The following is a 12,605-nucleotide window of genomic DNA, read 5'->3' as shown; positions in this document are numbered from 1 at the left end:
GCCCTTCATCCGTTGTCATGGAAACCACAGGGGAACTGAAGGGTTTGGGAAAGTCGCCTAGTGCCCTCTTCTCCCTCTTTCTTCCCCCTCTCCTCTCATCTCTCTCTCTTGCTTCTGTTTGGTGACTGTGAAGGGGACTTGAATGTGACGGTAGCTTGGCAACTCCCCCGGTGGTTGACCATTGTAATGCAGTGAAGGGGCTGGGGAGAAGGCTGAGGAACAATGCTCTTCTTATGAGAGCCCCCCTCTCTCAGGCCCAGGCAGAACTAAGTGGGAGGACAAATATTTCAGCTCAGGGAGCCGAGACGGAACACACAGGACAGGGGCAGCCAGATGAAAAATCCTCACTGTCAATATCCTCTCTACTGTGAGTGTGTGTGTGAGTGGATGATGGATGAATATGTGTGTCTGTTAGAATGTGTATGTGTGTAGGTGTGTGCATTGTGTGTGGGCAGACGTGGTGGTCTCTTTAACATGACACTGACTTGTTCATGCACTGATAGATGCATGCTTTCCCTCAGCCATGATTTATTTTCCAGTGGAAAACAAGACCACAGACATTGTCTCACTGTTTATTGGGTACAACTGAATACAAAATAGACAAAACATCTGATACACAGTCAGTTCTGATACACAATGTTAAATTCAAACCAGACATAATTACAGTATATTCACAATACAAGAGAATACATACCAATTCCCCCAAAAACTATAAATGTTTTTATTTATCGTTTTTTACAACATTCATATGATTTGACTGATCTCTTTTTGAGGAAGGAAAGTTATGAGAAGTACAGATTGTATACATGTACAAGGTAATATTGAGGACAATGAAAGTTGTTCATTGGGTCCTGATATCTGAGCAAGTCAAAATGTTCCACTGTTGTGTCACGACAGTATAACACAATATATCAGCATTGTATTGGTCAGATTGTACTCTACACAGATTCACAATTTTTATAGGGATTGGTTAGGTTCTATCTTGACATCTATCAACATATTGACACAAGAGCCATTGTGTGGACTAGTGGTCACATTATAAGCTTTAATAATCATGAATAATGTTTATCTGTAGAAGAGATGTGGTGTTAAGATCTGGGCCCGTATGCACACAGTGTCTCAGAGTAGGAGTGCTGATCTAGGATCTGGCCATATAATATGATTCATTATGATCTAAAAATCAAAACTGATCCAAAATCAGCACTCCTACTCTGAGACGCTTTGTGGATATTGGTCCTGAGCAATGTTAGTAGCTCTGCAGAAGATGCTCAGCAATAGTATGGTTCTTGAGGGGAAACATGTTGAGAAAACCCTGAGCTGCACAGCTAAAATACTACAACACAACAGTGAATTCTTAACACACAAGACAGTTGATTTGCGCCCTATTCCTGGAGAAATCGCAGGAAGACTACACTGTAGTGGTTGTTATTTACTCAGATAATGACAAGTAATATTTACTCCACGTGTAAACAGTCAGTCACCAGTGGTGATGGGTGTTCTGACGTGTGTTTGACGGGTACCATTCCACCACATTTCCTCCCTTGTAGATCACTGTGAGATGGAGTGCAGGCCAGGGGAATAGAGAGGAGTTAGAGAGAGAACAATTAGCCCACAGACAGAGGATCCCTCAATGGCTCTTTCTGTTGTTCATTTCCACTAATAAAACACAGGAAATGAGAAAACACAACTTGAATCCAGACCATAATTCACAGCGAAGAGAATTGTTTGCTTTTTAAAATGTTATTTATCAAACGAGAGTACACTAGTAAAATAAAGTAAAGAAAAGTTAATGTCAGTGTATTCAGCTCTGGATCTCTCCCGGCATTCAGCTGTGCCACTACAATTGATATGTTGTCTCATGTCATAATGGACTGTCTGTAATGATCTTCATCACTTATCTCACGGCTAGGAGGGATTGAAGACAACCAAAGCCCTAGCCATGAGAATATTCAGTAGTCTGTCTGTAACCACAAGTCTCTCAAAACAAATAGCCTTAAACTCAAGAGGTGTCTTTAAGCAGTGCATGATGATGTCCATAGTGCTGTCTACCTTTTATTCTCAAGAGTCTTCTTGGTCAAATAAGTGTCCCTCTAAGGACCAAGCATTATAGAGATCATGTATCTTCATTCAGTGCAATGCCCAGCACAGTCAGTGTGGGCAGAGAGAGGTTGGGGTAAGAGAGCTGGGTTCTTGAGGTCCAAGGGTAGCGTGGGCATTTTGTTCTCCAATGAGGTGACTCCTGGCTAGGCAGGGACAAGGCAAGGGACTCAGCAGGGTGTTCCGATGGCCATGAGAGAGGAGCTGTCTTTGGCCTTGTCATAGAAGATGGCTGGTATGGTTCCAGACACAATATGCAGCTTCTCCTCTTTGGTGGAGGACGGAGAGAGTGATGACGGGGATGAGAGCGAGGAGGGGTATGTGGAGACTGCGGTGGTGGAAGTGGAGGATGATGATGATGAAGAGGCTCCATTGGGTAGACATTCCTCACAGCAACAACAGCAACAGTCCATGAAGGCTTGGCCCAGAGAATGACACAGACACAGGAACAATACCGGCGTTGCTGAGCAACGGACAAACAACAGGAACTGGCCAATCAGAGCCAGCAGGGCCTCAGTCGTTGTGGAGATGGGGTTGGCGATGTAGGCCAGGGCAATTTTACAGACGTTCTCGGGGAGGTTACACACGGCGTAAACGATGGCCAACGCCACGACTGTAGAACTACACCTACGGTCTCTCTTCAGCTGCTGCTTCTTGGAAGAGGAGGAGGACGATGACAAAGAGGACGAGGAGGAAGGGCGTATTCTTTTTCCTCCTACTACTGTGCTGCTCCCATGTTTCATCCGTGCCTCCTCAGCGACAACGTGTCTCGTCACCAGCTGGCAGGCGAGGGTGAAGAGGAGCGGCAGGCAGAAGTAGCAGCCGAAGTACCACCACATGCGGGCCTCGTGGTAGGTCAGCACCAGGGAGTAGACCGACTCAGGCAGGCTCAAGGAGGGCCTCCGGACACACAGGTCCACCACGTAGCCCCCTGGCTGGACGGAGACCTCCTGGGTGAGCTGCCACAGCAGCAGCTCTGGAGCGGCCAGGACCATGGAGCCTATCCAGACCACAGACAGCTTGGCCAGGATGGACTGGCAGGGCTCCACCCGTGGGGCCTGAGGCTGGGGGCTGGTCGCTGCGTGGAACCGGTCAATGCTCAACGCACACAGGCTGAATGTGGCTACTCCCAGAGAGGTCACCTAGAGAGAGATGGGGAGAGAGGGAGGGGAGAAAGGCAGAGAGGGAAGATGGGGGAGAGAGGGGGGGGGGCAGAGAGGGCAGATGGGGGAGAGAGGGGGGGGGAGGCAGAGAGGGAAGATGGGGGAGAGAGGGGTGAGGCAAAAGAAGGAGAGAAAATAAGAGGACAGTGGAAAGGAGAGAAAGAGACTGAATGGGATTGAGTGACACTGGTTTCAACAGAAGATGCTCATTTGGCAGATCTTGATGCTGATTTTGAGGGTTCTCCAACCCACCAAGAAAAAACTGGGGGAAACACTACTGCTCCAAATAAATGCCCCCTAGGAATATGCAAATGAACCTATTCAGCTGGGTTGAAAAGAGCATATAGAATAGCATTAGAATGCCCCTCTGACCCAGATCCCCTCCTTGATAAGAGTTCCTAAGAACCTCAGTTAATTACACACACCCCACCAGACAATTAACGTGAGGCGCTCGTTAGCATAACAATAGGCTAACTACCATAACACATAGGCAGCTGGCAGACTGGGGCGATATACACAGGCAGTGGTGCACATAGTGCAATTACAACATATAAAACACACACAATATGGTAATTAAGTACAGTTTGAGTCTGAAAGACATTGGAAATACCCAGACCAAGGGAACAGCCAGAGCAGGGCTTGCACCATCAACCCTGAAAATGCACTCTTCCAGCCCTAATAGCAGAGGCGGCCCCAGTGCACTCACACATGGACTATATTAAAAAGCTATACAAAAGCCGGTTATAACCACCATCCTGTCGTCCCTATATGTGTAGGTATAATCATTTTTATTGCTGCAAAAGTATAACTTGTGTGTATGACTGGTCTACTGTTCAATAATGGGAGAACGAGGAAAGACAGAGGTGTGATGCAGAAATAACTGGACACATACGCGCGACGCAACAGGTGCATCTCTTTGTGCTTGTTAATGCACACTGCCGAAATGCCCTCACGTGCGTGGACGTTCAAGGTGAACTGTTTACCTCCATGTAGGGCACGATCCGACAGGACAGGTCCCCTAGCAACCTTCTCTTGGTGAGCTCGTTGAAGACGACCACGGGCAGACAGAAGAAGAGCACGAGGAAGTCCCAGAATGCCAGACTGGCCAGGATGCAGTTCCACGCGCTCTTCAGGTAATAATTGTGCCAAACGATACACATGAGCGCGAGGTTACCAACGATGCCCATGGCGAATAGGATGAGGGCGAGGAGCATCACTAAGTAAGCCCCGTATGAGCTGTCGGTTACCGGGTAGAGCGGGTTGTGGAACAGCACAGAGCCCTTGGAAGAGTTTCCCCGGGATCTGCCGTGCCTGTCCGGGGTGCTGTTGGCCAGGTGTGGGTCCTTGGGCGTTGTGAAGTAGCCGTCCGGTTCATACGGTCTGGGGTGTTGGTAGCTGTGAGGAGACTGCTGGTCCTGTTTCCTCGAGCTCCCATCCTTGGCGCCCCGGGGGATTCTCTTTTGGTTGGCGTCTGATTCATGCATCAGGGGTTCGATATATCCCATATCACCTCCAATCTGATTCAGATTCAACTCAGAGTCTGACTCCCCGGTCCCCGTCGTCAGTGCACCTGCAGCCCCGTCCGTCTCCTCAGTCCTCAGCGCTGTGTAACCAGGAACGACATGACGGGGCTCCGCAGCGCTCAGAAAAAGTAGCAACAAAGCAAAAAGAGGAGTCATTTTCAGAGTTGAATTATGTTTGTCTTTTACCTTGATAGAACGCTGAGAGCAATGTAGTTCTATGTTCTGCAAGTGTTGCGTTAGTTTAGAATGATAACTCCAGTCTATAAGTCAAATATAACCACAAATAGTTTTAGAAGAGTGTCCAAACTTCAGTCCGCCGGCTGGTTCGTTCTGATGTACAATTTTGAGCTTCTGTCTGGCTCAAACTTGCATGCCCGTTATTCATTATGTTCTGCAAATGGAAGAGACCACATCTGCCCTCTTGTGGCCGAGATAGACGAGGCAAGGACCTCAAACTGTATTCAGAGCAAACGCATAGTTCAGTTCAATCAAAGCAAGTCAATGAATCTTTATCTGGGAATCCCTATATTGGCAGTGGTGGAAAAAGTACCCTATTGTCATACTTGAGTAAAAGTATAGATACCTTAATATAATGTTACTCAAGTAAACGTGGAAGTGACCCAGTAAAATACTACTTGAGTAAAAGTCTAAAAGTATTTGGTTCTAAATATACTTAAGTATCAAAAGTAAAAGTATAAATAATTTCAAATTCCTTATATTAAGCAAAGCAGATGGCACCATTTTCTTGTTTTTTAAATTTACGGATAGCTATGGGCACACTCCAACACTCAGACATCATTTATAAAAGATGCATTTGTGTTTAGTGAGTCTGCCAGATCAGAGGCAGTAGGGATGACCAGGGATGTTGTCTTGATAAGTGTGTGAATGGAACCATTTTCCTGTCCTGTTAAGCATTCAAAATCTAACAAGTACTTCTGGGTGTCATGGAAAATGTAGGGAGTACAAAGTAAATTATTTTCTTTAGGAATATAGTGAATTAAAAGTTAAAGTTGCCCAAAATATAAATAGTAAAGTACAGATACTCCCAAAAATTACTTAAGTAGTACTTTAAAGTATTTTTACAACACTGCAAATTGGCCATATTTCCCCCAAAATGTCTGGAAAATAAACAAAAACAATGTGCTGTGGACAGGAATTTTAGATATATATGCTGTTATGTCCTACTAGAAGGTACTAGAATGTACATGTACAGACAGGTGTTTAATGGGGCAGGTTGACTCTACAGTCGTGGCCAAACTTTTTGAGAATGACACAAATATTATTTTTAACAAAGTCTGCTGCCTCAGTTTTTATGATGGCAATTTGCATATACTCCAGAATGTTATGAAGAGTGATCAGATGAATTGCAATTAATTGCAAAGTCCCTCTTTGCCAAATGAACTGAATCCCCCAAAAAGATTTCCACTGCATTTCAGCCCTGCCACAAAAGGACCAGCTGACATCATGTCAGTGATTCTCTTGTTAACACAGGTGTGAGTGTTGACGAGGACAAGGCTGGAGATCACTCTGTCATGTTGATTGAGTTTGAATAACAGACTGGAAGCTTCAAAAGGAGTGTGGTGCTTGGAATCCTTGTTCTTCCTCTGTCAACCATGGTTACCTGCAAGGAAACACGTGCCATCGTCATTGCTTTGCACAAAAAGGGCTTCACAGGCAAGCATGGCACCTAAATCAACCATTTATCGGATCATGAAGAACTTCAAGGAGAGCGGTTCAATTGTTGTGAAGAAGGCTTCAGGGCGCTCAAGAAAGTCCAGCAAGCGCCAGGACCGTCTCCTAAAGTTGATTCAGCTGCGGGGTCGGGGCACCACCAATACAAAGCTTGCTCAGGAATGGCAGCAGGCAGATGTGAGTGCATCTGCACGCACAGTGAGGTGAAGACTTTTGGAGGATGGCCTGGTGTCAAGGAGGGCAACAAAGAAGCCATTTCTTTCCAGGAAAAACATCAGGGACAGACTGATATTCTGCCAAAGGTACAGGGATTGGACTGCTGAGGACTGGGGTAAAGTCATTTTCTCTGATGAACCCCCTTTCCGATTGTTTGGGGCATCCGGAAAAAAGCTTGTCCGGAGAAGACAATGTGAGCGCTACCATTAGTCCTGTGTCATGCCAACAGTAAAGCATCCTGAGACCATTCATGTGTGGGGTTGCTTCTCAGTAAAGGGAGTGGGCTCATTCACAATTTTGCCTAAGAACACAGCCATGAATAAAGAATGGTACCAACACATCCTCCGAGAACAACTTCTCCCAACCATCCAGGAACAGTTTGGTGACGAACAATACCTTTTCCAGCATGATGGAGCACCTTGCCTTAAGGCAAAAGTGATAACTAACAAAACATCTATATTTTGGGTCCATGGCCAGGAAACTCCCCGGACCTTAATCCCATTGAAAACTTGTGGTCAATCCTCAAGAGGCGGGTGGACAAACAAAACCCCACAAATTCTGACAAACTCCAAGCATTGATTATGCAAGAATGGGCATTAATTGGCAGCATGCCAGGGCAGATTGCAGAGATCTTGAAAAAGAAGGGTCAACACTGCAAATATTGACTCTTTGCATCAACTTCATGTAATTGTCAATAAAAGCATTTGACACTTATGAAATGCTTGTAATTATACTTCAGCATTCTATAGTAACATCTGACACAAATATCTAAAGACACTGAAGCAGCAGATTTTGTGAAAATTAATATTTGTGTCATTCTCAAAACTTTTGGCCATGACTGTATATATTATACAGGGTATTTATTAACTTTAAAGTCCCATTATAGTCTAAATTATGTTGTTCCTGTGTTTTATATCATACAGCTGATGAAACTAACACTGTAAAAGTGTGGAAAACATTTGATCAGTGTTATTTCCGGATAGTTGCTGGTTGAAAATGCAATCTACACCAGCCTGGTCTCATAGACTAGACGTAACATACTAAATGTAAATCTGAAACAACCAAATGAGTATTATATGTTATGTTGGGTATGGTTACATGAGACAGACCCTTACTTAACCTTTTCACGGATGATTTCCAAATATCTCTAACGGTCACCCCCAGTGCGAGTTTTTTTATACATGTGATGTCAGAATGCATTCACTGGTTCAAAATGTGATTGTTACGCAAATGGCAGTTAACCCAAGCTGTACTCAAACCAAGGCACGCAGCCTGCTAATTATCTATAGGCTATGTTTCAACTTCTCAATTTCAATTCATTTTCTAACAAGTTTATTTTCGAACAACAGTTTGATTGAGGTGTGTTCCGCCTTCTCATTAATTCACATAGAAGTAGCCATTTTAATGTTGCGGGCAACTTATGTTTGAGGCTTTACTGAGCCTGACAAAATTCACTCTTCGATCAGAGTCCAAGCACTTCCCCAATGTTTCCCCAGATCAAGTATACATGGGGAATAGTTACAGGGGAGAGGAGGGGGATGAATGAGCCAATTGTAAAGAGAAAAAGATATGACTAAAGCCAATGAGCCAATTGTAAAGAGTAAAGATATGACTAAAGAGTAAAGATATGACTAAAGAGTTAATCATGGTGATTTTTTCCACAAATAGATAGGTATTTTCCTTTCCATGGTAGCAAGATCTTATATATATTTGCTAACTTACTATAAAAATGTATTGGAGTGAGATCAGTTCGGGATTTCTTTCGGGATTTGTATACCGAGTATGTCCTCATCACCGTCAGACCATTTTATTGATAAACTACACTGGAATTTAAAAGTAGCATTTTGTAGTGATCCAATACGTAATATAGTACACTTCATAATTTGATTTTAATCAAGAGAGGTTAGCAAAAGTATCTAGATCTTCTATGAGGCTGTGGAGGGGTTCTACTTGTGATTTTAAAAGAAAACATGAATCATCAGTTACATACACCTTTGTTTAAGCCATGGATTTCTAATCCCTTAATATTATTGTTGGATCTAATTTTAACAGCCAACATAATAATAAATATATATGCCGATAGTGGACAACCTTGTTTTACTCCTCTTGACAGTTTAAAACTTTATGAGATGTAGTCATTATTTACTATTTTACACCAAGTGTAACTATATATAACTTTAACCCATTTTATAAGAGATTCTACAAAATTGAAATATTCTAGGCATTTATATATAAACTCCAGTCGTTCTTTATCAAAAGCCTTTTCAAAATCAGCTATGAAAACCAGGCCTGGTTTAACTCAATATTTAATAGTATTCTATTGTTTCCAGTACTCGTCTTATAATATCTCGAATGTATCGTCCATGTAAAAAACCTGTCTGATTAGGATGAATAATATCTGAAAATACCTTTTTAATTCTATGCGCCAAGCATTTAGTGAGAATTTTTGCATCACAACACTGAAGTGTAAGAGGCCTCCAATTTTTTAAATGGACTGGATCTTTATATATACCAATTGGATCATGTTTCAGTAATAATGAAATCAGACCCTCTTGTTGCGTGTCCGATAATCTACCGTTTATAGGGGCGGCAGGGTAGCCTAGTGGTTAGAGCGTTGGACAAGTAACCGGAAGGTTGTCGCTCTGCCCCTGAACAGGCAGTTAACCCACTGTTCCTAGGCAGTCATTGAAAATAAGAATTTGTTCTTAACTGACTTGCTTAATTAAATAAAGGTAAAGAAAAAAATATATAGCAGTGGTTAAAACATGCTAATAATGGTCCTCTGAGTATATCAACAACAGTTTGGTATACTTCCACTGGTATGCCATCCAGCCCTGGAGTTTTCCCAGCCTTAAAGGCTTTAATTGCATCAAGAAGTTCCTCTTCTGTAATTTGGCCTTCACATGGTCTGATATGTTAATTATTCATGGGGGTTTTATGCACTCTGGCAAAAGGGGCGTTCCATGACACCGACATAATGTCTGTGCTGACGTGGGTGTGGTCACCCGACCGGATAAGACTTTATATGAAAAACAATTATCTCGTTTAGAAGGCTAACATCACATTATGTCTTCTCGCAAATAATTCATATTTAATGTTATAAGTTCCACAACATTTAGATGTGAATCTGATAACTGGGATGTATACATTTGTAAATGTACAGTTATTTAGTTATACTATCCTTCATGATATCACAAAACAACAACTGTTGGACATGGTTATTCTTTAAATACCCACGGACCTTTCCCAATGTTTGGATTACAGAAATATTGTTTCATTATCAAGCCTTTTGATGTTGTAGTTTTGGTGGGAGGAATCTCCTTGTAACAAAATGTTTCTTTCCCCTCCATCCTGCAGAGCCCAAAGGCAGAGTTTCTACAAGGTATTTATAACCGTCATAAAACGGCCAACTTCACCCCTCGGTAGAGAGAGGTAGAGAGAGGGCGCTGTAGAGCAGACTCACTGTAACCTGATCCTTCGGATCCTCACCAGAGAGTCATGATAGTGCCCAATATTGTTTGTACCCTGTTTTGTGCTGCTACCATGTTGTGCTGCTGCCATGTTGTGTTGCTACCATTCTGTGTTGTCATGTGTTGCTGCCCTGCTATGTTGTTGTCTTAGGTCTCTCTTTATGTAGTGTTGTATCTCTTGTCATGATGTGTGTTTTGTCCTATATTTTTATTTTATTTATTTTATTTTGCATCCCAACCTCCATCCCCGCAGGAGGCCTTTTGGTAGGCCATCATTGTAAATAAGTATTTGTTTTTAACTGACTTGTCTAGTGAAATAAAGGTTAAATAAAAAAATAAAAAAATACAATTACGAATTCAAAACTTATTTAATGAAAATTCTAAATGATAACATTTTAATTCAATATCCTTACACATTAAAAATGACAAAATTCAAATACATTTTCTGTTGGTACTGAAATAGCTCCATACTGAAATAGCTCCATTCTACACACAAACCTACCTCCGTCTCCCCCCACCCCTACACCCACACCCACACATTTTCCCACACATACTCTATGTCATGGCAGGATTGTGTAAGTCTGGATAGTTTAGGTGACTGATCCCCTGTAGCTACAGTGCCTTGCGAAAGTATTCGGCCCCCTTGAACTTTGCGACCTTTTTCCACATTTCAGGCTTCAAACATAAAGATATAAAACTGTATTTTTTTGTGAGGAATCAACAACAAGTGGGACACAATCATGAAGTGGAACGACATTTATTGGATATTTCAAACTTTTGTAACAATTTTGAAAAATTGGGCGTGCAAAATTATTCAGCCCCCTTAAGTTAATACTTTGTAGCGCCACCTTTTGCTGCGATTATAGCTGTAAGTCGCTTGGTGTATATCTCTATCAGTTTTGCCCATCGAGAGACTGACATTTTTTCCCATTCCCCCTTGCAAAACAGCTCGAGCTCAGTGAGATTGGATGGAGAGCATTTGTGAACAGCAGTTTTCAGTTCTTTCCACAGATTCTCGATTGGTTTCAGGTCTGGACTTTGACTTGGCCATTCTAACACCTGGATATGTTTATTTTTGAACCATTCCATTGTAGATTTTGCTTTATGTTTTGGATCATTGTCTTGTTGGAAGACAAATCTCCGTCCCAGTCTCAGGTCTTTTGCAGACTCCATCAGGTTTTCTTCCAGAATGGTCCTGTATTTGGCTCCATCCATCTTCCCTGTCCCTGCTGAAGAAAAGCAGGCCCAAACCATGATGCTGCCACCACCATGTTTGACAGTGGGGATGGTGTGTTCAGGGTGATGAGCTGTGTTGCTTTTACGCCAAACATAACGTTTTGCATTGTTGCCAAAAAGTTATATTTTGGTTTCATCTGACCAGAGCACCTTCTTCCACATGTTTGGTGTGTCTCCCAGGTGGCTTGTGGCAAACTTTAAACAACACTTTTTATGGATATCTTTAAGAAATGGCATTCTTCTTGCCACTCTTCCATAAAGGCCAGATTTGTGCAATATACGACTGATTGTTGTCCTATGGACAGAGTCTCCCACCTCAGCTGTAGATCTCTGCAGTTCATCCAGAGTGATCATGGGCCTCTTGGCTGCATCTCTGATCAGTCTTCTCCTTGTATGAGCTGAAAGTTTAGAGGGACGGCCAGGTCTTGGTAGATTTGCAGTGGTCTGATACTCCTTCCATTTCAATATTATCGCTTGCACAGTGCTCCTTGGGATGTTTAAAGCTTGGGAAATATTTTTGTATCCAAATCCGGCTTTAAACTTCTTCACAACAGTATCTCGGACCTGCCTGGTGTGTTCCTTGTTCTTCATGATGCTCTCTGCGCTTTTAACGGACCTCTGAGACTATCACAGTGCAGGTGCATTTATACGGAGACTTGATTACACACAGGTGGATTGTATTTATCATCATTAGTCATTTAGGTCAACATTGGATCATTCAGAGATCCTCACTGAAATTCTGGAGAGAGTTTGCTGCACTGAAAGTAAAGGGGCTGAATAATTTTGCACGCCCAATTTTTCAGTTTTTGATTTGTTAAAAAAGTTTGAAATATCCAATAAATGTCGTTCCACTTCATGATTGTGTCCCACTTGTTGTTGATTCTTCACAAAAAATACAGTTTTATATCTTTATGTTTGAAGCCTGAAATGTGGCAAAAGGTCGTAAAAGTTCAAGGGGGCCGAATACTTTCGCAAGGCACTGTATATTTACCAGCTCTGTGATCGAAGTATAACCTGCATACAGCTGCAGGTGGAGGTAGAAGGGCGGGGCTGCTATTTGTAGAGTTAAGAGTCCCTGACCCTGAGATATTCTTAGCCTTAGCTAGCGACGTTAGATGATGGTATGACATGTGTAAGTTGTGTTATGGTTTGGCAAGGATTGATAGTATGGAGTTAACGAGTGTGACTCAACTCTCAATGTGCCTCAA

The 12,605-nt window shown here is 42.6% G+C and overlaps 1 protein-coding gene across 1 annotated transcript; it reads right to left on the bottom strand.

Annotated features, from left to right (window-relative positions):
* Positions 1 to 558: 558 nt before the first annotated feature.
* LOC109891303 (G-protein coupled receptor 37-like 1) lies at positions 559 to 5,168 on the bottom strand. The gene is made up of 2 exons (XM_020483734.2): positions 4,244 to 5,168; positions 559 to 3,239 (listed from the first exon to the last, which is right to left on the bottom strand). The coding sequence occupies exons 1-2, from the start codon at positions 4,937 to 4,939 to the stop codon at positions 2,268 to 2,270; spliced, it is 1,668 nt and encodes a 555-aa protein (XP_020339323.1). The 5' UTR covers positions 4,940 to 5,168; the 3' UTR covers positions 559 to 2,267.
* Positions 5,169 to 12,605: the final 7,437 nt, after the last annotated feature.

Source organism: Oncorhynchus kisutch, linkage group LG5 (genome assembly GCF_002021735.2).
Source record: "Oncorhynchus kisutch isolate 150728-3 linkage group LG5, Okis_V2, whole genome shotgun sequence".
NCBI classification, from domain to species: Eukaryota; Metazoa; Chordata; class Actinopteri; order Salmoniformes; family Salmonidae; genus Oncorhynchus; species Oncorhynchus kisutch.
The sequence above is the reverse complement of the archived record's forward strand: the minus strand, read 5'-3'. Positions and strand labels throughout refer to the sequence as shown.

Excerpts from the sequence above, each read along its gene's own strand:
- LOC109891303 (XM_020483734.2), bottom strand. The coding sequence starts at position 4,939 with ATGACTCCTCTTTTTGCTTTGTTGCTACTTTTTCTGAGCGCTGCGGAG. Across the intron at positions 3,240-4,243 it reads GGATCGTGCCCTACATGGAG|GTGACCTCTCTGGGAGTAGC; the intron begins GTAAACAGTTCA and ends ATCTCTCTCTAG.